We start from the raw sequence: 27,012 nt of genomic DNA on the forward strand, positions 1-27,012 counted from the left end.
TCTTTTTTTTTTTCACACACAGTTTATCCCCCTTCCCCAAATCCCCCTTCCCTGAGGCATAAATCTCTACAGGATTAGGTGCACCCTCGCCCACTGAAAGCAGACAAGGCAGTCCTCTGCTACATGTGTGCTGAGGCTACAGGCCAGCCCATGTATGCTCTTCGGTTGGTGGCTTAGTCTCTGGGAGCTCCCAGGAGTCTGGGTTAGTTGACACTGTTGGTCTTCCTATGGCGTTGCCATCCCCTTCAGCTCCTTCAGTCCTTCCCCTTACTCTTCCATAGGTGTCCCTGACCTCAATCCAATGGTTGGCTGTATCTGCATCTGCCTCAGTCAGCTGCTGGTAAAGTTTCTCAAGAGGACAGCCATGCTAGGCTCCCTGTCTGTGTCCCTGGTTATAGCAGACCTGTCCTGGTTTTCTTGAATAGCTCCATATTGCCATTTTATGTTTTATTTGTCTGTTTGTTTATTTTTGGTTTGGTTTTGAGAAAAGGAAATAGTCAGCTAAGACTGAGCTTAAAATTAGTTCCTTAAATCAGAGAGCAGGAAAGAAGCCCGTTACATTAGAGCAGTGATCCTTTACATCATTTCCTGTGGAACTAAAAGAGAACGACAGAAAAGTCTCTTGAGTCACCTGGATTTTAAAGATACTCAAAAACCCAGAGGGAGTCAGGCAGGATAACGCTCACCTTTAATCTCAGCACTGGGAAGACAGTGACAGGAGGATCTGTGTGAGTTCAAGGCCAGCCTAGTCTACATAGTGATTTCCAGAACAACCAGTGCCACACAGAGAGACTGTGTCTCAATAAACAACAGTAATCCACAAAACCCAGAGGGACATCATCGGTGTGTGTGAAAAGAACAAGGTTGGTGGCGTAATTCTGAGGCACGCCTGTGAGGCTGCAAGCTTCCAGGAGTGAGCTTTACTCCAGCAGAGCTTGCAGTTGTTTTGACATCTTTGAGATTCTTCTCTTCAAAAGTTGGAGCTAAAAGTGATCTTCCCACCGCCCCCTCCACCCCCACGCCTTCACTCCTGCCTCCATACTCAGAGACTCAATTCTACTACTCAGATTATAATGATAGTGACTGTCTGGCACGTCTGAGACTAAGTCAGTAAATACAGGCAGGGAGGCTTCCTCCCTAGCCTCACTCTCTGGAGTCACTCCCTCCTAGGAGGACAGCCCACAGGCCTATGAACACTAAGGCAGAACTATGAGAGGTCAACGTGGCCAGAGATAACCCCCAGGTTGTCAATAGAGTATGAGGGAGCCCTCTTGAAACAGGAGCCCCTGGCTCCATTTAAGTCTCCAGACTACTGTACCTCTAGGGATAGATTCACCATAACATCCTAGGAGACTCTGCGTCATACCCACTTAGCTAAGCTGTTCCCTGATCCCTAACCCACAGAACCATGAGAGAAATTTAGATGTACTGTCATTTCAAACAACTGCATTTTGAAACAATTCATTAACAGCAACACTTAAGAATTAAACGCTAGGCCACAACAGATTGCCTGGTAGTAGCTGACTATGGGACAAATCCAGAAGAGCTTGACAAGTGATCCATCGGAGTCCACATATTCTAATCTGTTGGCCAGAAGGCAAGTGTTACATTAACTGCAGGAATAACCCCAAACACTGACATCAAAATACAAATATGGACATCCAAAACAGAGGCATTGCAGATGTAGACAAGAGAATGGAGATACAAAGTATCAGCCCAGGCTACATAGTAATTTCCTACTTAAAATAAAGGTATAGGGGAGATAAACCTGGTGGTGTACACCCACAAGTTACAATCCCAGCTGCTTGGAAGGTTAAAGCAGGATAAGGGCTAGAACCTAAAGAGTTAGCTCAGTGATTAAGAGCACTGGCTGTTCTTACAGAGATGGGGAGTTCGATTCTCAGCACCACCCACATGATGGCTCATACTTTCTATAACTCCAATCCCAGTGGGTTCTTTCTGTGCCCTCTTCCTGCTGCCTTTGAAGGCACCAAGCAATCACACAGTGCGTATAAAACACTTATATATACAAAATTAAAATAAAAAGAAAATATTTTAAAGTAGTAGTTGTTGTTGCTGTTGCTGCTGCTGCTGCTGCTGTTGTTGTTGTTGTTGTTGTTGAAAACTACCCTGGGCTAGAATGAGTTCAATGCCAATCAGTGTGGGCAACTTAATGAGACCATGCCTCAAAATAAAAAGTAAAAAAGAGCCTGGGAATGTACTTGCCAGGATGTACAATGCAGAGGCCAAGTCACTGTACCCCAATATGGACCTGTGTTCCACCCCACCACTGGGAGACTGCTCACATGGTGCTGGGGAGGTAAAACTTGGGGAATGCTTGGCTGCCTGCATCTCCCTGAACTGTTGCCATCGGGTGCTAGGCTTTAGGGACACTGCTCAGGGAGTAGGAGAATAGCGGTCTAAGATAGGGGAAACCAAAGTTGGGATTCCCTAACTCTCAGTCACATAGAAAGGTTAGGAATGAAGGATCGGAGGTCCATGGGCCCACAACGAGGCCAGTACCATTGGAGGCCCATGGGCTGAGGATGATGAACCCCGGGTGGGGGAAATGAGGAACCCTGGCTTAGCTCATTGTCTGGAAGTGCAGAGAGACCTTCTACAAGAGACCTGGGTTGGGACTCTGTAGGCAAAGGTCTTCTCCATGCTCTCCATGGTGGTTTCAATCAGTCCATGTTTATCCATACCGTTAATTGACTGTTCATTGTGGAAAATGGATGTGTACCAATTCCTAAGTGTGAACTAGAGATTAAATACCTTTTGCCGGGAGGAATGTCTGGGAAGGAAAGCTTATTGGCTAAACCCTCAGGGCCTCTAGGTACCTCATTAGCATGGAGAACTCTGTCCCGGGACTATGGAAATGTGGCACACGTTCCAGGCCAGGAACAGGGAGCAGGGAGCCAGGCAGAGAGCAGGGAGGCGCCTACTGTCTCAGATGGGTGGGTACCTGGGTGCTGGGGTCTCAGACCCTCTCTACCTTACCTAGTTTCCTGGTATGATTCATCCACTTTCCCACACCCAAAACCTGGCTTAATCAGCTGTGCCTTAGCTGACCAAGAAAATATCTAAAACCAAATGAAACAAGATCCTTCCAAGAAAGACATGATGACTAACTGCCTAACCAAGTGACCTGCCACATCTGTGCACTACAATAAGCAAGGAAGAGGAACAGTGCACACTAAAAGAATAAAAATTTGCCCCCCCACCCCACCCCCCAAAATGTAAATTTTAAAGTAATGGTTACCTCTCCCTTTATCTGGACAGTTTAAGTTTGTTCCACTAGAAACGTTCATGAGAAAATTAATTACAGAAAGTAAAATTACAAGCACATGGTGATTGAAACCTGTAATTCCAGAATATGGGAGGTTAGGGACAGGAGGATTGGTATCAACTGGAAGCCAGTCTGGGCTATAGAAAAAGACTACAAGAAGAAGAAGAAGAAGAAGAAGAAGAAGAAGAAGGAGGAGGAGGAGGAGGAGGAGGAGGAGGAGGAGGAGGAGAAGAAGAAGAAGAAGGAGAAGAGGAGGAGGAAGAAGGAGAAGAAGAAGAGGAGGAGGAGGAAGAAGAGGAAGAAGAAGAGGAGAAAGAGGAGGAGGAGGAAGAAGGAGGAGGAAGAGGAAGAAGAGGAAGGAGAAGAAAGAGGAAGGAGGAGAAGGAGGAGAAGGAAGAGGAAGGAGGAGAAGGAAGAGGGGTGGGAAGAGGGGGGAGAAAACATTATCCTAAGTTATATTTTTGTACATGTAAAATATGACATGACTATAAATTTTTAATCCATGTGGTTTTATTATAAGATATTTTAGATAACAAGGTTAATAAAATAAATAACCTGGACCCAACACTTCATCTTAGAGATGAGTCACCTGGGTACTATTCCTCCCCCTTATACCCTACCTCCACAGGAAAATACTACTCTGAGTTTCTCATTGTTCTCATGCATTTATTTATATGTTTACAAGTCTATTTATTAAAAATATAGTTTGTCTTGCTTTTAATATTTAAACAGAATTATGGTGTAAATACTTCTGCAACTTCCTTTTTCTATTTAACACTGTAGCTGGGAGGAAATGTCAGGATATATAAAATTCTGGTTAAGCCAATCTAAGAGGTTTTGCTGAAGACAAATATGTTGGTTAACCTTCACTGTTGACTTGGCTAGATTTGAAATTGCCTAGGAGAAATACATTTGAGTATGTCTGTGAGGGCATTTCCGGAGAAGTCTAGCTGAAAAGGAAAGACTGTGGGCTGTTTTTCCATATGCTAGAGTCCCAGACTGAACACAAAGGAAAAAGTAATTCGCACACCCACATTCATCTCTCTGTCTCCTGACTAGACACCTCCAACTCTGACCATCAGGCCTTTCATACCATGATGGTTAGTACCTTCAAACTGTGAGCCAAAAGAACCACTTCCTCGCTTAGATTGCAATGCTCACAGCAATGAGAAAGGTAGCTTGTATATACAAACAAATCAAGATGGACAGACTCCACCTGGAGGGAGGCAAAGATGAAAACTGAGTTGAATATGGAGGATAACCAAATTTTCAGAAAGGGAGTTATTCTAGATGTCCCTCAACTGAAGAATGGATAAAGAAAATGTGGCACATCTACACAATGAATAAATACTATTCAGCTACGAAAAACATGCCGGGCAGTGGTGGTGCACGCCTTTAATCCCAGCACTTGGGAGGCAGAGGCAGGCGAATTTCTGAGTTCGAGAGTTCGAGGCTAGCCTGGTCTACAGAGTGAGTTCCAGGACAGCCAGAGCTACACAGAGAAACCCTGACTCGAAAAATCAAAAAAAAAGAAGAAAAAAAAAAGAAAAACAAAGACATCATGAATTTTGCAGGCAAATGGATGGATCTTGAGAATACCATTTTGAGTGAGGTAACCCAATCTCAAAGGACACACGTGGAATGCACTCACTTATAAGTGGATATTAGCCATGAAATACAGGATGCCCATGCTACACCCCACAGACCCAATGAAGGTAAACAAGAAAGAAGGCACAAGTGAGGGTGCTTGAGTCTCACTTGGAAGTGGGAATGGAATGGCTGTGGAAGTCAAATGGAAGAGGGAACTGGGAGGGAGAGGGAAAGGGGAGGGGAGGGGAGGAACTCAGAGTTGGGTGTGGGGAGGGGCAGGGGGATGGCCAGATGTCCATGAGAATGAATGGAAATCTGCAACTGATGGGAGTGGGGAGGTCGGAGTCATCTTCAGGGAGAGACAGAGACATGGGATAAGGGAGGTCCCCAAGAATCAGTGGGGGTGTCCTTAACACTGATGATATGGAGCCTGGGGAGGTTGCCTTCTATGACAAAGCAGGAACTGGTGGAACAACCCACAAAACTTTTGGGACACCAACCCACCCACAAAACTTTTGACCCAAAATTTACCCTGTCTACAAGAAATGCAGGGATTGGGGATGAAGCAGAGACTGAGGGAACAGCCAATCAATAACTGGCCCAACTTGAGACACATCCCATGAGCAAGCACCAATCCCTCACAAAATTAATGATACTCTGTTATGCTTGCAGACAGGAGTCTAGCATGGCTGTCCTCTGAGTGGGATCAAACAGATGCCGACACCCACAGCCAAATAGTAAATGGAGCTTGGAGACGCTTATGAAATGAGTTGAGGGAAGGATTGCAGGCCCTACGGGGATAGGAACTCCACTGGAAGACCAACAGTATCAACTAACCTAGACCCTTGGGGCTCTCAGAGAACCACCAACCAGAGAACATTCATGGGCTGGACCTAGGCCTTCCCACACATATGTACCAGATGTTCAGCTTGGTCTTCATATGGGTCCTGCATAACTGGAGTGGGGGCTATCTCAAAAGCTGTTGCCTGTACATGGGATATATTATTCTAGCTGGGCTGCCTTGTCTGGCCTCAGTGGGAGAGGATGTGCCTACGCTTGTAGACTTGATGTGCCAGGTAGAAGGATACCCAGGGAGCCCCCACCCGCTCAGAGAAGTGGAGGGGGCTGAGGGAGGTACTGTGGAAGGAGGTGACCAAAAAGAGGGCAGTGAGAGGGATGTAAAGTGAATAATAATAATAATAATAATAATAATAATATAGAGTTATTGCTAAAATGGATTTAGCAGGAAGATTTGATACGGCTGAGTTTTATAAGGAAATACACAGATGAACCTAAGAGAAGACTGAAAAGCTGAAGTTTGGCCAAGCAACACATCTTTAGCAGAGGCTCTGGCCAAGGCATTTTTTTTCTCTAGAGAATCCCTTTAGTTTTCTAAATAACTTGGCAGTGCTTTTAAGCAGAGGTGGAGGGTGTTTATGCTTTATGTGACTTACTAATTCTGTACTTGCAGGCTTTCTTAGGACATATTACACATGACACAGTGGTTTTGTCATGTGTTATTCAATGATCATTCAGCTCTGTGTGTAGGTACAGAAAAACTCAAAATCAAGATGCCTACTAGGAAAGTGTACAGGAATTTAGACAAGAATAAGTGGAATGAGGGTTGTAGTTAGCAGATACAGAAACAGACTGAGAGATATTTACTACATGAAATCAATTGCATTTTGGGCAGCCAGAGATCTAGAGGCACTGGAGAGATGTTTTGATAGCTAAGAACACTTGATATTCCCAGAGGTCCTGGACTGGAGTATCAGCATCCACATAGCAGCTCACAACTGGCTGTAATTCCAGGTCTCAGAATCCCACACCCTCTTCTGGCCTCTTCTAGCCACATCCATGTGGTACAGAGACATACATGCTAGCAAAACAACCATACTCATTTTTTTTCCAAAGGGGAGAGGGTTTATTCGGGGCAGAGGGCAAAGGTAGGGAGAGAAACAGAAGATGGTGGAGAAAGAGGAGAGACAGAGGAGAGAAGTGGAGGCCGGCCATGACCACGTGGAGAGAGGGGAAAGGGAATGGAGGAAGGGCGAGGAGAAGCTAGAGGCAAGAGAGTAAGAGAGTAAGAGCAACCATACTCACTTTAAAGAGCAAAAATGTTTTATCATCAACCTTTTTTAATTTAAAAAGAAAAAAGATTTATTTATTTTATATGAAGTACATTGCAGATGTCTTCAGACACACCAGAAGAGGGCATCAGATCCCATTACAGACGGTTATGAGCCACCATGTGGTTGCTCTTAACCACTAAGCCATCTCTCCAGCATGTGTGTGTGTGTGTGTGTTTGTGTGTGTTTGTGTGTGTGTGTTTTTAAATGAGTGATCTAGAGAGGTTTTTATGGGAGTCAGGAACTCAGATATCCTGAACTGCATAGATTTGGGGACTCTGTGAAAAATCAGTGACTTTATTCACAACACAGATAGTTATGACAGAGTCCTGTGTTGTGGGCAGCCAGGGATGATGGTGCTTGGAAACAGAGACCTGACATGGCTCAGCGAGTAGACAGCTTACTGGAGACATCAGGGGGACCTGAATTCTGAGCTCTCAACCTTTGTGAAAAACTGTGTATATATAAAGCTGGTGCCTGAAATCTCAGCCAGCACAGCAGAAGCCTGGGGCTCCCTGGCCAGTTAGGCCAATTGTGAGTGCCTGGTTCAGCGAGACTTTGTCCCAAAAATTAAGGTGGAGTGTGACAGAGCAATACCATTTCCACACAAGCTCTCTCCAGCATTCACGAGGGTAAAGATGAGCTCCAGAAAATGAACAGGGAGGGGCAAGCAAGACAAGGAGCATAAAGTGTGAAAAGAGGGGCCTAGGATCCAGCTAGGAACAATTATCTACAGTTTAAGAATTTAAAGTAAGCAGAGCAAGCAAAACAGATGCTAAACTTGGTCCTTAAAGTCCCAGAAGACAGTGTGGTTTCCGCTGAAGCCAAAAATGCAGCATTTCTTGTTTGGTTTCAGACCAGGGACAAGGGACTGAGACACATATTTTACATTTTGACATATTTACTAAGCAGATTTGGCCTCCAGATTCTCCCAGCATCCCTCAGTCTCTACCTGGCATACCTTACACCCAACCTTGAAGTTTCCAGCCCAGGGGCTGGGCTGCGCTTCCCCCAGAGGCTCTTCCCTGTATAATCCAGATATTTTGCATTCTCTCTCTCCCTCTCTCTTTCTCTCTCCCCCCCTCCCCTCCCTGTCTCTCTCCTTCCCACCCCCTTCTCTCTCTGCGCGGCGCGTGCCCTTTCTCTCTTTCTCCTCTCCCCAACTCATCTCCCCTGGCCTCAGTCCTTGGGACCAGTGAATTCGCCCGAGACCAGCGTCCTAATAAACCTGCCATTAATAATAACCTAATCTGAGCCGGGCAGTGGTGGCGCACGCCTTTAATCCCAGCACTTGGGAGGCAGAGGCAGGTGGATTTCTGAGTTTGAGGCCAGCCTGGTCTACAGAGTGAGTTCTAGGACAGCCAGCGCTATACAGAGAAACCCTGTCTCGAAAAAACAAATTAATAATAACCTAATCTGGCTTAATTGGCTCATTTCACCGGAGATTTTTTTTGGGGGGGAGGGGGGTTCAAGACAGGGTTTCTCTGTATAGCCCTGGCTGACCTGGAACTCACTCTGTAGACCAGGCTGGCCTCGAACTCAGAAATCCGCCTGTCTCTGCCTCCCAAGTGCTGGGATTAAAGGCGTGCGCCACTACCGCCCGGCAACGGAGATATTTTTTAAAGGGAGGAAGAAAGGACATCGATTTTGGCTGGGCAATCAATCAAAATAATCTATAACTGGGCATTAGACTTGGTGACATACGTGTTCCCGGAGAGCCCGGAAATGAAGTGAACTAGGCAGCAGAGGGTGGAACGCACCCTTTTGAGAACCTTAGCTGCAGAAGCAAGGACAAGAGTGCGCACATCAACTGGAGAAGAAACTCTGGCACCCTGAGTCCTGGCAGGAGGAGGCAGAACAGTGAGAAACGATGAAGAAGCCTAAGAATTCCACAGTGCCTCCGCCCCAATTCTGAACAAGCGCCCAGCGCTTTGCGGTCTAGAGTTGTGGGGTTTCTTTAGGAGCCGATCCTTTCTGTCCTTCTTCCTCCATCTCTTTCGCATCATCCACCTCTGTTCCTGGAAAAATTTACGGTCCTTCGCTATTACTAAAACTCCTTCCGGGTCGGGGAGGGTGGGGCACACCTAGTACTGAAATTCCCGTGAGGTGAGGCGCGTAGTCGCGTCCCGTATTTAAATCTCGCGCAGGCGTGCTAGCTCCCTGTCGCTATGCGGGTGCTTATAGGTGAGGGAGGGCTGAGAGTCGCAGGCCGGCTTAGGCTGCAGCCGAGCGCTGGGAGAACAGGCCCATGGGGTGCAGTCTCCTAAGCAGGCAACCTAGCCTTGGTTTCCCAGCCCCAAAAGCTGAATCTGTGAAACCCTGTGACCTGTGTCACCTCTGCATCGCGGGGTGGGGTGGAGAGGCCTGAGGTCAGATGGGACCGCACCTAAAGGGGCCGCCAGCAGATAACCTGCCTCCACCCTGATGAGTAAACAGTTTGTGCTCTCCCATCAGGTGGCGGGACAGGATTCATTGGGACAGCCCTAACCCGGCTGCTGAAAGCCAGGGGCCACGAAGTTAAGCTGGTCTCCAGGCAGCCAGGCCCTGGTCGAATCACGTGGGTAGGTCCAGCATCTGGAAGGTGGGGGGGAGGGCAGTTTGCGCGGGAAGGATAGTACCAGCAGACACTGTACTTTCTCCCACAGGGTGAGCTCAGTAAGTCGGGGCTGCCCCTCTGCGATGTTGTCATCAACCTGGCTGGAGAGAACATCCTCAACCCTCTGCGAAGGTCAACAGGGCCATAAAGTATATATCACCTGCACAGGCCGACGCCTGTGAACTGTGCATGCTAGACATACACTGTGCAAGTGCCCCTTAAGCCTTTGGAGCCTGTTAGATAGCAGTGTCTAATAAAGCTCAGTGTTGTGGATAAAGAGATACAGTCCATGCCTATTGTGGGGGGTAGGGGTGAGTCCTACCTTTCTTACCCTCCCTGAGTTATGCATTAAGATAGAGTTAGCACAACTGGCTGACTGGGGTGAGTCAGATGAGTAGGGAGGATATGGTTTAGGTGCATGTCTGTACTTTTGACCTTCTCTTTCATCTTCTCTGCAGATGGAATGAAACCTTCCAAAAAGAGGTTCTTACCAGCCGCCTGGATACCACCCACTTGCTAGCTAAAGCCATCACCAAAGCTGTACAGCCACCTCAGGCTTGGATACTAGTCACAGGTGTAGGTATGCCCCCCAAATCCCCAGCCTCTTACATGAACAGAAGCAGGGAGAACAGGGCAGGCAGTTGAGGCCCTTGGGGCTTGCAGCACCCAAAGCATGAGTCCTTTCCAGTGTAGTTGCCTAGGCCTCCAGCCATGCAGGTTTCTCCTGACCCAGATCTGCATTGTCACAATGTCAGTCCTTATGGGCATGGAAAGACGGCATGTGAGGGGAGTGTGTACTTGGCTAGAGAGCCTCTACTGGAAGTCCTCAGAGGAGGCGTGGTGTGGTCCGAGTGCTGAGCTTTTTGCACTGCGGTTCTTTATGAAGAGCTCCCTTTGTCGTGTCTCCTTTGAGACCAAACAATTGCAAACAATTAAAATATGAGTAGTAGCCACTGTACTATTTTATAACATATTATTTAATCTTTGCAATTACTTTATGAGGTAGGTACAGTTACTCCCATATTGAAGATGCAGATTTTTCATACAGAGAAGTAACTTGCCAAAAAGTCACAGATGCCGAGAACGGTGGGGCTCAAGCAGCTTAGCACCTCCGTCTCTGTCCCTACCCACTACAAGCTAGCAGTCTCTGGACACAGTCTGGCGGCTAAAAGCTACACTGACAGGCATGAATACATGGAGAAGCTCAAGGGGGAGACAGTTATGGTTCTTTCTTCTCCTGTGGAAACTCAAAAGGCCAAGGATGCTGAGGCTAAGGAGCCTCTCACTACAAAGGCCCCAGCAGGCCAGGGGCTGCCAAAGCAAATGAGTGCTCTTCCATGACAGCTTACTATCAGCCAAGCCTGACTGAGGAGTATGATGAAGACAGCCCAGGAGGGGATTTTGACTTTTTCTCCAACCTGGTAACCAAGTGGGAAGCAGCAGCCAGGCTTCCTGGAGACTCTACACGCCAGGTCGTGGTGCGTTCAGGTGAGGACCCAGGCAAAGTGGAAGATTTCTGGGCTGAGGAGGGCTGAGCTTGCAGTGAGAGGACACCATCATTTTAGCTAACATACAAAGGGAAAGCCCCAAGAAGACCCACAGCCCTCAACTCTGTGCACTCCATGTGCACATGGGAAGACCGTGAGGGAGAAGAGAAATTAGAGTAGTGCAGAGTTTCAAGGCTAAGCAACTTCCTGTACCACCTGTCTGCTTTAGGGGTTGTGCTGGGCCGCGGGGGCGGCGCCATCAGCCACATGCTTCTGCCCTTCCGCCTGGGCCTCGGAGGCCCCATTGGTTCAGGTCACCAATTCTTCCCCTGGATACACATTGGTGACCTGGCAGGAATTCTGAATCATGCCCTTGAAGAAAACCACGTCCAAGGAGTCCTGAATGGAGTGGCTCCAGCATCTACAACTACCAATGCTGAGTTTGCCCAGGCCTTGGGTGCTGCCCTGGGCCGCCCAGCCTTCATACCTGTCCCCAGCACTGTGGTACAAGCAGTCTTTGGACGAGAGCGTGCCATCATGCTGTTGGAAGGCCAGAAAGTGATCCCTCGGCGGACACTGGCCACTGGCTACCAGTATTCCTTCCCAGAGTTGGGGGCTGCCTTGAAAGATGTTGTAGCCTGAGTAGAGAAGGAGCCCCAAGCAGGAGCTGGGCCTGTTCCTGCATCCTGAGAAGTGGGTCAGGTGATCCCTGTACTTGATTGAGAGCAGAAGCCATCTAGGTCTTACACTCTCTCCCCATGTTCTGTTGATCCACCCCTATCTGAGAAACTCCAGTCTCGAGGATGTAATCTCATTCTAACCTTAACCTCTTCAACTTCTTGTGGTTTCTGTGTCACATTGTTGCCCTGGTTCTCCTATATGCTGTGTAGACAAAGCTCTACAGTTGTGGCAATAAAGATAGAGTACATCACTAGATCACTGGCTTCAGCTGTGTCTTTGGCTTATTTTCTCCTAGAATTATCTTAAGAACTGTTACCTTACATGGGTCTCCCTAAGCTGGACTCTGAACATTTACCTCTCTTCATCCTTGCCTTTCTTGGTCTCTGTTCCCAAATGAGTTGGTTAGACATGAGGTTATGACAGAGATTAAAGACAATAAATATATATAAAGATGTATTTCCAGTGAGTTCTGGTGTCACCCTGACCACCTGTTCCGAGGATGCCAGCAAAAGTGGAGAAAAGGCCCTGTAGGTTAGCCTTCAGCGTTTACCAAACAGCCATGAATTAATATACTAAAACACAGGTCCCAGCTCACCATGCTGCAGTAAGACAAAGTCAATGGCCCTGTAGAAATCTAGGCTTTGTCTCTCATCTTCTTGGGAACATTCAGCCTTCTGGGAAACAGCATAAAAGGGAAGATAATCCCGGCCTTCTGATTTTTTTGTTTTTTGGTTTTTTGAGACAGGGTTTCTCTGTGTAGCTCTGGCTGTCCTGGAACTCACTCTGTAGACCAGGCTGGCCTCAAACTCTGAAATCCACCTGCCTCTGCCTCCCAAGTGCTGGAGTTAAAGGCATGCGCCACCACCCCCCGGCTAATCCCAGCCTTCTGTACACCCACCATCAAGACAAGTGAAAAGAGCAAGACACCAATGACAAACTAAAGAAAGCAGTTCTACCAGCACCCAGTCCAGACCATTCTCTTCTTTTCCCTTCTCACTTCCCCCATCAACTTGTCTCCAACATCTAATTAATCTGGTGTGACATGAAAATTGCCCAACAAAACAGACAAAGACACTGGGACCCAGAGACCCACACAGTCAACTCTGTCACTTGGAATAAGTCAGAGCCAGAAAAGCATCTAATTCAGGAACTTGCTACATGAACCCAGGGGCACCTGCCTTACCTTTTTATACCTCCATCTGTCTCTGGCCTCTAAGATGACTAGCTCTGAATTACACCTAGGGAAGGTAAAAGTAACAGAAAATCATGTTCGACTACACTAGAGAGAAGACTGATTAACACATCCAAGTAAGGAATGTACCACCTTGCAGATAGTAAATTCCCCCAGCACAGAGAGAGTTCAAACAGATACAGAACAATGACTTGTAGGAATTAGGATGTGAACAGCTTGTCATGATAGGTCAGTGGAGTTGATCTGTAACCAATCATGTATCTTTCAATCCTGATGCTTCAGCTTCCACTTCCCATACACACGAGGGAGCAGTGTGTCTTGCCGAATGAAATCTGTCTTCCATAAAGAAAATATTAGATCCCACTAATACTGTCACTGCTGATCATGAGGTCATGGGTTTGGTGAATAGGCTCAACACCAGAAAGAGGATTTAACCAGGGCCTTGTCAATCTGTAAACAAACACTTAAAATGCAACTGAGCAGCTGCCAGTTATAGGAGCCCTGAGAGTATTTAAGTAATGCAACCATCAACCCTAACTTGACTATTTTGTTAACATGAGTTTTAAAGGTTGCTGGAAAGGGATGCAGCCATTACAGGGCATGTTCTACTGAAAACCCAGCGTTAAAATTGAGGGAGTAGACAGTGGACATCGCTGAAGTTTTGGTTAGGGAGCCTGTGCACCCAGCCACAGGCAGGCACACCTGAGCCATGATCCATGTACAGAGGTCCTCACAGGAGCTGTCTTCTCTGTTCTCATTTCTGTCCAAGGTTATTTTTATGTCTGATGTATAGACATAAGTAAAGGCCAAGCAGCTTTGTCAAGGTCACAGGCACAACTGAGACTGGAAGCCTGTCTGCCTCTGCCTTCTGGTTCTCAGCTGTCCCACTACAACAGTCCACACCATGCTGTGAGCCCTCTGGGAGCCAGCATTCCTCCGGACATGCCAGGGTACAGCTCAGCCTATCCTAGCCATGCAGAGGAGCAGCCAGAGGATGTTTTCTTTCTCAGCTTAGCCTTTTTGTCACCTCCAGCCTACCCTACCCTCCAACCAAAGAACTTGGTAATGAAGCCACAGTCTCAGTCTCCAGGAACAAGCTCTACAACCTACAGAAGCCCTCTGTAAAGACAAAGTTGAGGAGTTGAGTCTGATCAAAACCTAAGAGCTGGCTGCAGTCCTCCCTCAGGTTGAGTCACTTTAAGGCCCTGTCCTCAAAGTACCCCAGGCAAGAATATTCCCACACTCAAATTCTCTTCTCTGGTGCTTTCTCTGGCCGAAGCACCATCTTAGAGTGAGTCTGGGTCATAGTCTGAACAGCAGAGGGACTATAAGAGAAGGGGCTGAGCTGGGGGAGGCTGACTCTAATAGGGTAGCAGCTATGCAGAACAGAAAGGCTCAAAAGTTGAGACTCAGCAGGGCCTCAGAAAGTTGGTTAATGTCCCGGCAGTATGGTTCCCGCTGCAGGATGAAGTCCACCTTGTGGTCCTGACCCCAAAACACTTCGAGCAGCTGGCGCCGGAGCCGCTCTGTCTCCCGGGTCTTCCGAATGCCACCATTGCCCTTCTCCACTTCCTTCCCCTGCTGCTGATTACTGTGTTCTGTGGAACCTCTGGAGGGCTGCTGAGACTTAGAAGAGCCCTGTTTCCTGGAGAAAAAGCAGAATAAGAACTGATAAGCACTCTGGAGGAAAACTGGGCCTCCAGGAACCTCAGCCAAGCAGACCTATTTCCAGCTGTAGGAGACAAAATTTGTGAAGTTTCCTAAGCAAGCCACTGAGTGGCAGTATTAACCACCTAGGAAGACAGATCCCTAATGAGATGTCCTTATTTAATCACTTGTTAATGAGCCAAAGGAGGGTTTGGGGTAAAACCGGCTATCACTACATGCAATCACCTCCCAAATAGATCCATCAAACACACTGACCAGAAGAGAAAATAAAAGTTCCTCTAACTAGTACAAAGGTCTGTGTCAGGACTCCCTGGGGAGATTTTAAAGGGCAGGCCAGCAAACTCAAGACTACTACAGAAATTAAGCCAGGCCTGCAGAAGTAGGGCCATTACCTGACTGGCTTCTTCAGGAATTCATCCAGGGTGGGGCCATTTCGCCCAAGTGGGTCATCTGGGACCATGAAGAGGTTCCCCACAAAGGTGAAGGGCAGCAGGCTAGAAGAGGAAAGAGGAAGTCACAGAAATGACCTCGCCAACTCCCAGGCATCTGGGACCAACATCACCAGGAGCTACTGGCTATCATCCTTTGAGGCATCTTCAAGCCCTTTTCCAGGATTCTCACCCAGTGGCCAGAGAAGAGCTGGTTTAGAGAAAGGTCTGAGCCGGTGCCCTATTCTCTCACCGCTCTCTGATGATCGCCATCCACTTGTCGGACTCCTCCGCCAGATCCCGGAACTGGTCGTTGGAGACAATGATCCCGTCAGTCTCTTCAGCCAGCTTCACCATGAACCTGTCTCAAAACACAGACGCCATTCTGGGACTCTCCAAGGATCCGACCCCACAGTAGGCTATCAGTGCCTGTGATCCACTTCCGGTGATGGAGGTCAGTCTCCCAACTCATTTACGTAACTCAAGAAGGGTGAGGAGGGCTTCTTGGGAATTGAGCACAGATCCTCACACATCCTAGGCAAGTGCTTTACCACTGAGACAGTAGATAGGTAGGTAGGTAGATGAATAGATACATAGATAAATAGATATAGAAAGATATAGACAGATGAAATAGATGATAGATACATAGAAAACAGATAGATGACCAACAAATAGACAAACAGGTGATAGATGATAGATACATAGAGATAGATAGATGAGATAGATAGATAGATAGATAGATAGATAGATAGATAGACAGATAGATAGACAGACCAATAGGTTTGGGCAGAGCAGGGAGACAGGCAGAATATGGTGGTATACACCTTTAATCCCAACACCAGAAGCCTCTGCTTCAGGAGGCAGAGACAGGTGAGTCTCTGTGAGTTCTAAACCAGCCTGGTCTACATAGTTCCAGGCAAGCCAGGGCTACATAGAGAGAACCTGCCTCAAAAACAAACAAAAAAAAAAAAAATTGGAGACAGGATCTTGCTAAGTTACTCAGTCTAGCCTTGAATTTGTTCTGTAGCCCAAGCAGGTTTTGATCTCTCAATCATCCTGCCAAATGGCTGAGATCACAGCCTGTGCCTCCATAATCAGCTTCTCTCCTCAGCATCACCCAGCTGCATGTGACTAACTGAACATAGACAGAGGTCACAAGGTGGTGGGTAGACTCTAGACGTTTAAAATCAAAGAGATCCAGCCCAGCCCACATCCTTCTCAATGAACAACCCTTCCTTCCTGTAAAACACAGTCACAATAGGCCTTCCTTCCCCCAGTCCCTGAAGTGCTTGATTTACAGAGGATCCTGGACCAACTCTTGCCCCAGAGTTCTTTCTCCAAGTCATGCACCTAGTTAGAAGTGTGTAGTCAGTATCTGAAAGGCATTTGTGGTACAGAGAAGACCAGGAACAGGACCAGGTATGACAGGCGTTTGGGAAGCAAGCTAAGCGGATGTTCTGTTCTGTGTACGTCACAGAGCCGCTTTCTAGCTAAGCAGGTTACTGCCTCAAGTGAGGATACATCCTGCTCTGCGGCTCATTTGCTAGGCCCTGTTGTGCTCTACTGCACTGATTTTCCATAGTGAAGAAACATTCCAAGTTTATATCATGTACTCATGAAGTTCTACACAACTACGCATTAAAACCGACTCAGTCTCCAGTATTAATTCTGTTACAGTGTTGATGTGGACAACAGGTTACTGTCTTAGATAAACTGAAACCTAGACCTAAAACAAAATAGCAGCACTTAGGCAGAAGCAGGAGGATTGCCACAAGCTCAAAGCCAACATGGCCTACGCAGATGAAGTACCACTCTGTCCCAGGGCTTCACAGTGAGATCCTATCCAAAAAACACCCAGTCGCATCTGGAGTGTCCTGGTTAGGTTTGGGGTTTTTGGGGGGTTATTTGTTTCAGTTTTGTTTTCAACTTGACACAATATAGTTATTTAGAAAGAAGACCCTCAGTTGAGAAAAATGATTCATCAAATTGCCTATAGGCAAGTGTATGAGACATTTTTATGATTGTTAATTGATAAAAGTACCAGCCCATGGAGGGCAGTGCCACCTCTAGGCAGGTGGCCCTGGGTGGTATAAAAAAGCCAGCTGATGGGCTGCAGAGATGGCTCAGTGGTTAAGAGCACTGACTGCTCTTCCAGAGGTCCTGAGTTCAATTCCCAGCAACCACATAGTGGCTCACAACCATCTGTAATGGGATCTGATGCCCTCTTCTGGTGTGTCTGAAGAGAGTGACAGTGTACTCATATACATAAAATAAATAAATCTTTAAAAATAAAAAAAAAAAAGAAGAAGAAAAGAAAAAGAAAGCCAGCTGAGCAAGCCAGCATCCTCTGCAGTCTCTGCACCGATGCCTACCTCCAGGTCCCTGCCCTGACCTCCCATCAGAGGTGATTATTGCCAAAAAGTTTAAGATGAAATAAAACCCTTCCTCCCCAAGCTTCTTAGGATCGTGACAGCAATAGAAACCTAACTAAGACACAAAGAAAGTGAAGTACCTTTTGTAAAATACTATTTACTTCTCAGAAGTAAAAGTCTGGAAAGATAAAACATATAACCACTCTGCCGGTTAGCTTTTAATTGTCAGTTTAATACGATCTGGAATCACCTGAGAAGCATTCATAATGAAGGATTATCTAGATCAGGTGGTCTGTAAGAATGTCCTTAATTAAAGTGGAAAGATCCATCCATTATGAGTGGCACCATTCCCTAGGCAGCAGATTCTGGATCGTATGAGGAAGCAAGCTGAGCACTATCATGTAAGCATTCATTGCCCTCTGTTCCTGACTATGGATGTGATGTGACCGGCTCCCTTAAGTTCCTGTTACTGTGACTTCCCAGCTATGGTGGACCATAACCTGAAACTGGGAACTAAAAGTATCCTTCTGAAAGTTGCTTTTTTTTTTTTTAAAGATTTATTATTATTTTATGCAACTATGTGGTTGCTGGAAATTAAACTCAGAACCTCTGGAAGAACAATCAGTGACCTGAGCCATCTCTCCAGCTCTTAAAATTGCTTTTTAAATTTGTGTGTGTGCTGCCAGGCGGTGGTGGCATGTGCCTTTAATCCCAGCACTTGGGAGGCAGAGGTAGGCGGATTTCTGAGTTCGAGGCCAGCCTGGTCTACAGAGTGAATTCCAGGACAGCCCGGGCTATGCAGAGAAACCCTGTCTCGAAAAAGCAAAAAAAAAAAAAAATTAGTGTATGTGTGTGTGTGTGTGTGTGTGTGTACTGTGTACATAAATGTGACACAATGAGAATGTGAAGATCAAAGAACAACTTGTGGAAGTCAGTTCACTCCTTCTACCAGTTAGGCCCAAGGACCCAGCTCGGGTTGTATGTGTCTGCACACACACATGGAGGGCTCACAGAGCCGGATTAGGGTGTTAGATGTCTCAGAGCTGTGTGCACTGCATGGTATGGGTGCTGGGAAACAAACTGGTCCCTGAAAGAGCAGCAAGCACTTTTAACTGAGCCACTGCTCCAGCCCCTAAGTTGCTTCTTTCAGAGTATTTTATCACCACTATAAGAAAATAAACTGGGGTTGGGGATTTAGCTCAGTGGTAGAGCGCTTGCCTAGCAAGCGCAAGGCCCTAGGTTCGGTCCTCAGCTCTGAAAAAAAAAAAAAAAAAAGAAAAGAAAAGAAACTAAGATAATCACTGGGATCTGGAAACTAATTTTTAAAAACTGAATGAATGTCCTAAGGAATAAGTATTCATAGTTGTTGAAAGATTTTAAATAGGGCCGGAGAGATGGCTCAAATTTAGGAGCACTTGCTGTGCAAGCCTAAGACCTGCATTTGGTTCCCAGCATCCACAGCAGGGACTCACGGTGGCCTGCAACTCCAGCTCCAGAAGACCCGGTACCCTTTTTGGGACCCTGTGGGCACTAGGCATGTACACAGTGCCTATCCATGCATGAAGGCAAAACACTACTACACATAAAATAAAACGTAACTTTTAGAAAAAATTAAAAACAGCTAATTAGCTTTAAAATGCACAAGTTTCCACACTACATGTGCACAAGTGTGGCAGGAGTAAACCCTATGTTTTCTGTTTTGCCTACATGGTAACCTTAAATTCTAATTTTCTATTTCCAAGGGAGTTAACAACTCAGCCTCTGTCTCTACCTCTGTAAACAGAGATGATATTTTATGTATCACATTTTGCCTTTAATTTTTCTTTTTAGTTTATTGAAACAGGGTCTCACTTTGTTGTCCAGGCTAGCCTGAAATACACTTTGTAGCTCATGCTGGCATCAAATTAATGGGGACTATCCTGCTTCAGTCTCTCATGTGCCGGGACAACAGGAGTGACTACCACACCCAGCTTCATGCAAGACTTAACTGGGCCCATCCGATGTTAAGAAGGAATGTCGCTGGACTCCTACTTAGCACTAGGGACAAGGCAAGCACACATACTTTAGCTTCTTTTGAAATTCACAAGGAGGTAAATGAATGGAGAAGGGTCCTGAGACAAAGAGGTTGATTTGATTCACTAAGAGGTAGGGCCTAGGCCTTGGAGAAAGCAGATCACTAAGGAAACCTGGGATCTGATTCCAACATTCCTTCCATCCTGAGTCAGGTGGCCTCTCACCATACCCTATTCCAGACACTCCTGGAATTTAAAGATTGGGTTTCTGCATTCTATTTATTTAAAGGTTTGCTCTCCCTTTCCCAGAATGTTCAAACAATTTCTCTACATTTGGGAATTCTGTCCACTATTTATGCCACCAGCTTTTGCAGATCTCAACTGCACAGTATTTTCTAGACAATAAAGCACTTTATATAAATATGAGGTGAATAATGAGCAGGCAAACGACCGCTCACTGTCTACAGGCCATCTCCCCTCACCTGCAGAGCTGAGCTACCTACCCCATCATTTGTTCCTCGGAAACTAACTCCACTACTGAGGCTAGAAGGCGGAGGTCGGGAACATCTCTGTCGCAAATCCCACTAGACTCCTTAAATATCAAACTTGGGGCCAGGAGAGGAACAGTTACCTGTCATCATAAGAAGAAATCCTTTTGCCATCCATGACTCGTGAGGGTGTCAGGGAAAGTAGACTCAGGGAGTACAGCTTCTGCAGGAAGTGACTCTCTGTAGAACAAGGTACAACAGGGTTCTCAAGGTGGACCCAGCTTCGCCAGGACACAGATGACCAGACCCAACTTACCTCTGACCTTGGAATCCTTACTGAAGCGCCACTGAGGCACAAAGACAGTTATGTCACGGTGGCCACGGTCCCAGAAATACTGCACAGCAAGAGCAATGCCCCGACTTGAAAAGTAATGCTGGAGGCCGTGCCTATAATGGAAAACATCAACGCTCAAGACCCAGAGAAGGCTGCAGTATCAGCCCCTCAGCAGCTGTCTCCAAAACAAAGAGGTCTGTCTCATCCTCCCTCCGCAGAACTCAGTCCCACCAGCTACTTACACCATGGCCACGTTGCTGCCATCAATGACAATATGACGGAGATCTGGCTGGCCAGGCACATTGGCAAGGCACAGGGTGAAAGGATCCTGTAAGGCTTCCTGGAAACGCTGTGTGCCAGTCACCAAGTTGCCCCCACGAGTGCCTCGTTTCCACGGAGACCCTCGACCTCGAGCCCCAGCCTGCTGCTTGTCTCCCCTGTCTCCCCGATCTCGATCTCGGTCTCCACAGGGCCATGGGGGTTCCGGCGCAGGTGGAGGGCTAGGCACTCTTGGAGGTGAGGTGTTCCCATTATGGAGCCGCTGGAGGAGAGAGGCTCCCCGAGTTGGAGCTGCCCTCTGACAAGGCACATGCGCACCAGAAGGTTCACCCTGCACACTGAACCCTCCTCTTAGCTGAGGAACCTCCTGTTTCCCCGAGGCCTTTCCTTTCAAGGGTGTCACCTCCTCTGCTCCTCCACCTGCTGGCTGTGACCTGTAAGCCACTCCTGCCTCCCAGACCTCTTCCCCAAACAGCTCCTTCCGCCCTGAACCCATGTCCCTGACTGCATCTTGTTTCCTTCCCTCCTTCTCCACAGTATGACTTTGTCCTCTCACTGGCCACGACTTTCCCCACCCTGCCACTCCAGTGCCCAGGAAGTCCCTGCCTTCATTCAAGGGAGCCCTGACTCCCTGAAACTGAGAGCTCAACAGACCTGAGCTCCCGACCTCATGGAAGGGCAGTGTCTGTGGCCCCTGCCCTCTGGATGCCTCCTGCACCAGGCTTAGGAGCTCCTCCTGCACAGCCAGGGGCAGCTCCAGCAGGGCCTCTGTGTAGGCATCCTCCCTAGTCTGCAGCAGGGCAGAGAAGTCTCTCAGCACTCCGCCATTGTCAGGGGCTCCAGGACAAGACTGTAGCTGAAGGTCCCAGCTCAGCCTCTGCACTAACTCCTCCACCCGGCTCTGGGCCATTACAAACGCCTCAGTTAGGCCACTGATCATCAGAGAACCAGGAACCAGAGGCACCAGGTGGGCAGATGTGCTCCAGGCCAGGCAGTCAAGGAAGAAGCCTTGGGCTCCCAGAAAGACGCACTGCAGTCTGGGTGGGTAGTGGATTTCACTCTGTAGTTCTGGGCTGCAGAGCCCCTTCAGGTATTCCTAGATGGGAAGGTCAGAGAGGAAACTTCTAGAAGCCATCCCTTTCAGGTTCACTGTTCTTCCTGAGCTCCAAGCGATTACATCATCTAAGTAGATACTGTTACTATTCACACTGTAGACATATCAAAATTTAAGAACAGACCAGAGGGCTGTCAAGTGGTGGAGCCAATTGGCTTTGGGTCCAATGGGGGTGGGGGAAATGTGGCCAGCCCCCTCTCAACCCCAGGGAATTCCTTAGCAAGGCCTACCTGTACAGTGGGGATTACCCTACTATCCCCAAGAACAAGAAGTGATTTGTTTTTAAATGCCTGCAGAACCTAGGCCATCACAGCAGAAGTGAAACCAAAATTCTAAATTAAAAGAGCCGCTGAGTTCCTCAAAGCTCAGGACAGAGGCAGCCAATAAGACAGCAAAGAGGCATTTCCCAGCCCCTCCTACGATCCTGCCTAGAGGAGGGGCAGCGTAGTAAAAGGCTTTGTAGCAGCCCTAAAAGGAAGAGGAGTTCACCTTGGCTCTGCAGATGTTCTCCTTGGGGCCCTCAAGCTGCAGCCAGATATGAGGGTTCTCTGGGCAGTCTTTGGAGAGGACGCTCATTCCCACGCTGAAGATACGCTCCAAGCGAGCCTGCTGCTCCCGAACCTTGTCCTCTGCCTCTGCAGACACCGCAAATCGGTCGGGAGTTGGGGAGGCAAACCCCCAAACAGACATGGCTTCTACCTGGAGTCCTGGAAGGGCAGAGGCAATCTCAAAGTCTCTCTCTCCCTTCAACCCAAATCCTAATCACACAACATACATCCAACAATCAACAGGTCGCACCTAGTTACAGAACTGGTAAACAACCCAAGGAGGTAGCAAGTCACGGGTGGAGAGTATAGAAAATTATCTGTACACAGGCCTCTCCCAGAGCCTAAGTCCTTCATCAACAAGGCTATCTGGGATGGGCGACAGGCCAGAGGAAACTGATGACCACCGCCCTGAGGGGAAGGGTGAGCGGGCCTCCAGCTCATTCTGTGTGGGTCACAAGAAATGGGTGGATGAAGAAAGAGTCTCAGAGCTGAGAGGTCTCGGATTTTTTGAGTAGAGGAGGGCCTCTTGGAAAATGAATACGCGCCAGAGGCTCTATCTGTGTAGTCCTGGGGTGGGGGGTTGCCCCTGTCCGCCTTATTCCTTCACTAACCTTTCCCACCTCCCCGCCCGCCCCCGCAGCTGTCCACGGCCAAGCACTCCACCCGGGGCCCGGGGCTATCCCGCCCTCCCACAGCCTGCGGCGGCCGCCCTCAGCTCGACCACCCTCCCGCCGCGGCCTTCTGCTCCGGCGCCGAGAAAGGGCGCGCCTACCGCCAAAGCCGCGAGTTCCGCCCGCTCCTCTAGATGCCCGCGGGGTTGGGGGAGCCTCTCCCGCACCCCAGGGCCCTGGGGCTGAGAGCCGGAATCGGAGAGGCCCTCTCGGGTTCTTCACCCAACCTAGACTTCGCTCGTCAACAACGCGTTGTGGTCTCGGAGTCACTTTCCGGCCCGGGGCGGAGTCATCCCGGCTCCTCCCCCGCCAGGGCTGCACTGGCCTAGGCTCAGGGCTGCGCGCCTCCTCCCGGGCTCCGCCTCCTGTCCTGCTGCCGAGCGACCCGCCCTCCACATCTCCTGCGGGGCCTACCCGGTCACCAACACTCACCCCGCCCCCAACGCCTCCTGCCAACTCTCACGTTCGCCTCCAGTTCCTGGGGTCCTTGCAGGTTCTCCACAGTTGAAGGTTCGAAGAGGGGAAGTGACTGGTCCGGAGTCACAAAAGAATCCTGCCCTTGGCACGAGCCCTTTCACTAAGTAGATAGATTGGGGGCGTGGGGAGGTGGGGGGGATGAGGACACACTTTGCAACAATAAGAAAGACTCCATGGAGAAAGAAAGATTGTGGAGAATGCTGAAAAGAAGATGAGGAAGAAATTGAAGACACTTGGTTTCACACTCCAGTGTCCATGGTGTGTGCGTGTGTGTGTGTGTGTGTGTGTGTGTACACACCCTTGTGTGGCTAGAGCCCTCGTGTCCTCTCTGCATTCCTCTTCTCCCTCCCAGGGCCCAACTGCTGTCACTCCAAGCTCTGCCAAGGAGGAGGGAGGGATCCGCAGCAACAGCAGTAGTAAGGCCAGGCAGAGCTGTGGGACACAAAAAGATACAGGGAGGGGAGTGCCCAGGCTAGGTGCCAGGCTCACAGAGGACAGAAGATCAGGGCAAGAGAACTGAAGCCTTGAAGCAGAGGAGGGAGAGCAAAGGGGACAGAAGACAGGGAAATCCGCGGGTTACGGAGGCACCTACCAAGGATGGGGACAAAATGGCACAGCCCCAAGCTGTCCTTGACCCTGATGCTTCTAACACTGGAGGCTGGGTGGGCTCAAGAAGGGTCGGAGCCTGTCCTGCTGGAGGGGGAGTGCCTGGTGGTCTGTGAGCCAGGCCGGCCTGCTGCAGGAGGACCTGGGGGAGCAGCCCTGGGAGAGGCACCCCCAGGACGAGTGGCGTTTGCTGCAGTCCGAAGCCACCACCATGAACCAGCAGGAGAAACCGGCAACGGTACCAGTGGTGCGATCTACTTCGACCAGGTAATCCCTCTGCCCCTGTTTAGAAGCCATCCACGGACCTGGACTCTACTGTCCAAGCCACTTGGCATCCCTCAGACTGCAAGAAAACCATTCCCTGCATCTCTTGCTCCACCTTCTAAAATGGCCACCAACTGTTTGCCTTCTTTGATTCACACACACAGCCGTCTTAACCCTTTCTCATAGCTTTTGAGTCTACAGATTCCTGTCAAACCTGTTTGCTGCCCCTTCTCTCCTCACTCATTGTACAAATGCCAACCCCAGTGATGTCGCCCCTGAGCCCTGGGCACCCAGAATCCCTCTCATCAGGATCTGCTTCCCCAGGTGCTGGTGAATGAGGGCGGTGGCTTCGATCGGACCTCGGGCTGCTTCGTGGCCCCTGTCCGTGGAGTCTACAGCTTCCGATTCCATGTGGTAAAGGTGTACAACCGCCAAACTGTCCAGGTGACCTGAGTGCTAGCCCACCTCTGGGGGAGGGGAGGGTCACAGTGGACCGCAGTGCATCCCTGGGTAGCCCTTTTATTGACCAGGGAGCCAGGAGCAAGGGAGGAAAGGTCCTGGCTAGCAGGGTATGGCAGATGTACAGAGCCCAACACCGGCCACCCCTCAGTGCCCACTGGAGAGCCTACTGAACCTCAGGTTCCCAAAGGGAAGCTCTTGGGAAGATGGCGGGCCCTGAGCTAAGGACTATTGCATAGATGCTAACAGGGCCCCCCTCTCCAGGTGAGTCTGATGCTGAACACATGGCCGGTCATCTCAGCCTTTGCAAATGACCCTGATGTGACCCGAGAGGCAGCCACAAGCTCTGTGCTGCTTCCCCTGGACCCGGGGGACCGTGTGTCCCTGCGCCTTCGTCGAGGGAATCTTCTGGGTGGCTGGAAGTATTCAAGCTTCTCCGGCTTCCTCATCTTCCCACTCTGAGGACCATGCCTTTAAACGACAGATATCTCGTACCTGACCCTTCTGCCCTCCCCTGCCCCAGAAACAAGTATCTTTGGAGCAAGAGAAAGGCCCCCTCCAGGCTGCCTACGGCCGCCTCCTTGCATGAGATCATATCTAAACACCTAAGGCTAGGCATAGAGAAGAGAAGAGCTATTGAATCCCTAACACTCCTCACCCCGACCTCTCTCTCGGCTGCCTGTCCTGCCCGCAGCCCTGGATTAAGGCCGGATTTGCCCAGAGGGAAGCTTGCGCTTCTTCAGACTCCACTCAGCCTGTTCTCCACCCCAGCTTCCTGCTCAGTGCTATTTGGTGACAGGTGGTGCAGGTAGGCTTGACAGGCTCCCACAGGGGCCCAGATGGACCAGCCTCATAGTACCTGCAGGCTCCATCCTGTGAGGAATGCCAACAATGAGAGCTCTCAGCCAGCACCCTGTGAACAGGGCTGACAGCTCAACCACAAAAAGCAGTGTAGGGAGGGCCACAGAGCATCCGTAGCTGGCGAGACAGGAGGGGACCATGTAAACGTTCTGCAGGTAAACTGGGAGAGTCAGAAGACAAGAATCTGCTGTCCATCTGTGCCAGGTCCCAATGGACTCTGGCCCTCATCTCCTGACCAGAGGGGTGTGTGTGAGTGTGTGTGTGTGTGCGTGCACGCACACGCGCGTGTGTGTTTGCTCCGGTTAACAGGAGAAACTAGAGCAGGTACACAGACCTGGAGGCAGGGTCAAAGGTCACGCATGAGTCATCAGTTAACCACAAGTCCTCTTCCTCCACCTCCTAGAACTGCCCCACCTTTGAAATCTAAATTTCAGTCACTCCCCACTCTTGACTAACACCTAGTTCCTCCAGCTGTCTCCCAGCTTATTTCCCTGTACCTGTAGCCTGTGTTTCCCCCTCCCCCAAACCCAACCCCACCCCCCATCGCTCTTCCTCTAGACCTGCAATGTCTTGCTCTCCTGTTACCTGGGAGTTCATGACTCATCCCTCCAATTATTCTCCCACCAACATCAGAAACTCTCTGTTACCTGGTCATCCCAACGGTCCAGCGTGAATGGACCTATCTAGAGCAACTGAGGAGCTGCAGCTGTTAACAGGGTGCACTTGTGGTGTGTTAGTGAGGGTGCGGTTTGGAACAGGGACGACAGGATTGAAGCACATATGGCATGTTGGAGAGAAAATAAACTCAAAGCTGAGCATCCTAAGAGTCAACGTTTTTAAAAAGCTATCATGTATAGTCCTCATGCTAAATAAATACCAGAACAAGTTTCAAAATAAAAATCTAGGTGTTCATTCAGGTGACAGAGGCAGTGGCTCTCTGTGAGTTTCAGGCAAGCCATAGTAAAACCATGTCCGAGAGAGAGAGAGAGAGAGAGAGAGAGAGAGAGAGAGAGAGAGGAGAGAGAGGAGGAAGGAAGAGAAATAAGAATGTAGGTGTAGCTCATAGACAGAAGCACGTGAAGCACCAGGTTTGAAACCAGGCACTGGGTTAGTGGGTAGAGAGTAGACAAGAGGGTGGGGAACACTTTCCTTCAGCATTTGTCCTTACTTTGTGACCAGGAAGAATAGTTTAAACAAGATGTTTCTGTCTCAAGTCGAAGAATCTGCCACTGGAGAGTTCAGGATACATAGCTACTTATAATCACAAAAGCCCAGTCTCCCCTTTTGGGACGCCTCTTTGGCATGCCACCTCATGGCCCAAGACGGCTCCCTGTGTGTCAGCCATTACATCCCAGCAGCATTGGAAAGAGGTAGAGAAGAAAGGACACAGCTCCTTCCTTGGAAGGTTTTCTGACAGCTGCCTACACACATGTCTGATTACATCCTGACATTGAGTTGCCAGAATGG

At 48.9% G+C, this 27,012-nt stretch overlaps 3 protein-coding genes across 4 annotated transcripts; 2 read left to right on the forward strand and 1 right to left on the reverse strand.

Moving 5' to 3' along the window:
• The first annotated feature begins 9,149 nt into the window (after positions 1 to 9,149).
• Sdr39u1 (short chain dehydrogenase/reductase family 39U member 1) lies at positions 9,150 to 12,035 on the forward strand. Its single transcript, XM_028787345.1, has 6 exons — positions 9,150 to 9,192; positions 9,463 to 9,569; positions 9,654 to 9,736; positions 10,063 to 10,184; positions 10,949 to 11,092; positions 11,321 to 12,035. Exons 1-6 carry the CDS (start codon positions 9,177 to 9,179, stop codon positions 11,731 to 11,733), a joined length of 885 nt encoding a protein of 294 aa, XP_028643178.1. The 5' UTR covers positions 9,150 to 9,176; the 3' UTR covers positions 11,734 to 12,035.
• On the reverse strand, positions 10,561 to 23,164 carry Khnyn (KH and NYN domain containing). Of its 2 annotated transcripts, none has more exons than XR_003713919.1 (8): positions 22,980 to 23,164; positions 22,149 to 22,366; positions 20,509 to 21,641; positions 20,249 to 20,379; positions 20,076 to 20,172; positions 15,254 to 15,421; positions 15,025 to 15,126; positions 10,561 to 14,609 (listed from the first exon to the last, which is right to left on the reverse strand). XR_003713919.1 is itself a non-coding variant. In XM_028787344.1 (8 exons), the coding sequence occupies exons 2-8, from the start codon at positions 22,347 to 22,349 to the stop codon at positions 14,360 to 14,362; spliced, it is 2,022 nt and encodes a 673-aa protein (XP_028643177.1). In that variant the 5' UTR covers positions 22,350 to 22,366; positions 22,980 to 23,143; the 3' UTR covers positions 10,561 to 14,359. The 2 variants fall into 2 exon arrangements, 1 of the variants encoding a protein (XP_028643177.1); XM_028787344.1 differs by having other exon boundaries at positions 15,314 to 15,421; positions 22,980 to 23,143.
• A 540-nt stretch (positions 23,165 to 23,704) lies between these two features.
• On the forward strand, positions 23,705 to 26,439 carry Cbln3 (cerebellin 3 precursor). Its single transcript, XM_028787416.1, has 3 exons — positions 23,705 to 24,228; positions 24,550 to 24,669; positions 24,949 to 26,439. Exons 1-3 carry the CDS (start codon positions 23,953 to 23,955, stop codon positions 25,144 to 25,146), a joined length of 594 nt encoding a protein of 197 aa, XP_028643249.1. The 5' UTR covers positions 23,705 to 23,952; the 3' UTR covers positions 25,147 to 26,439.
• The last annotated feature ends 573 nt before the right edge of the window (positions 26,440 to 27,012 follow it).

Source organism: Grammomys surdaster, unplaced genomic scaffold (assembly GCF_004785775.1).
Source record: "Grammomys surdaster isolate TR1022 unplaced genomic scaffold, NIH_TR_1.0 125630, whole genome shotgun sequence".
Lineage (NCBI taxonomy): Eukaryota > Metazoa > Chordata > Mammalia > Rodentia > Muridae > Grammomys > Grammomys surdaster.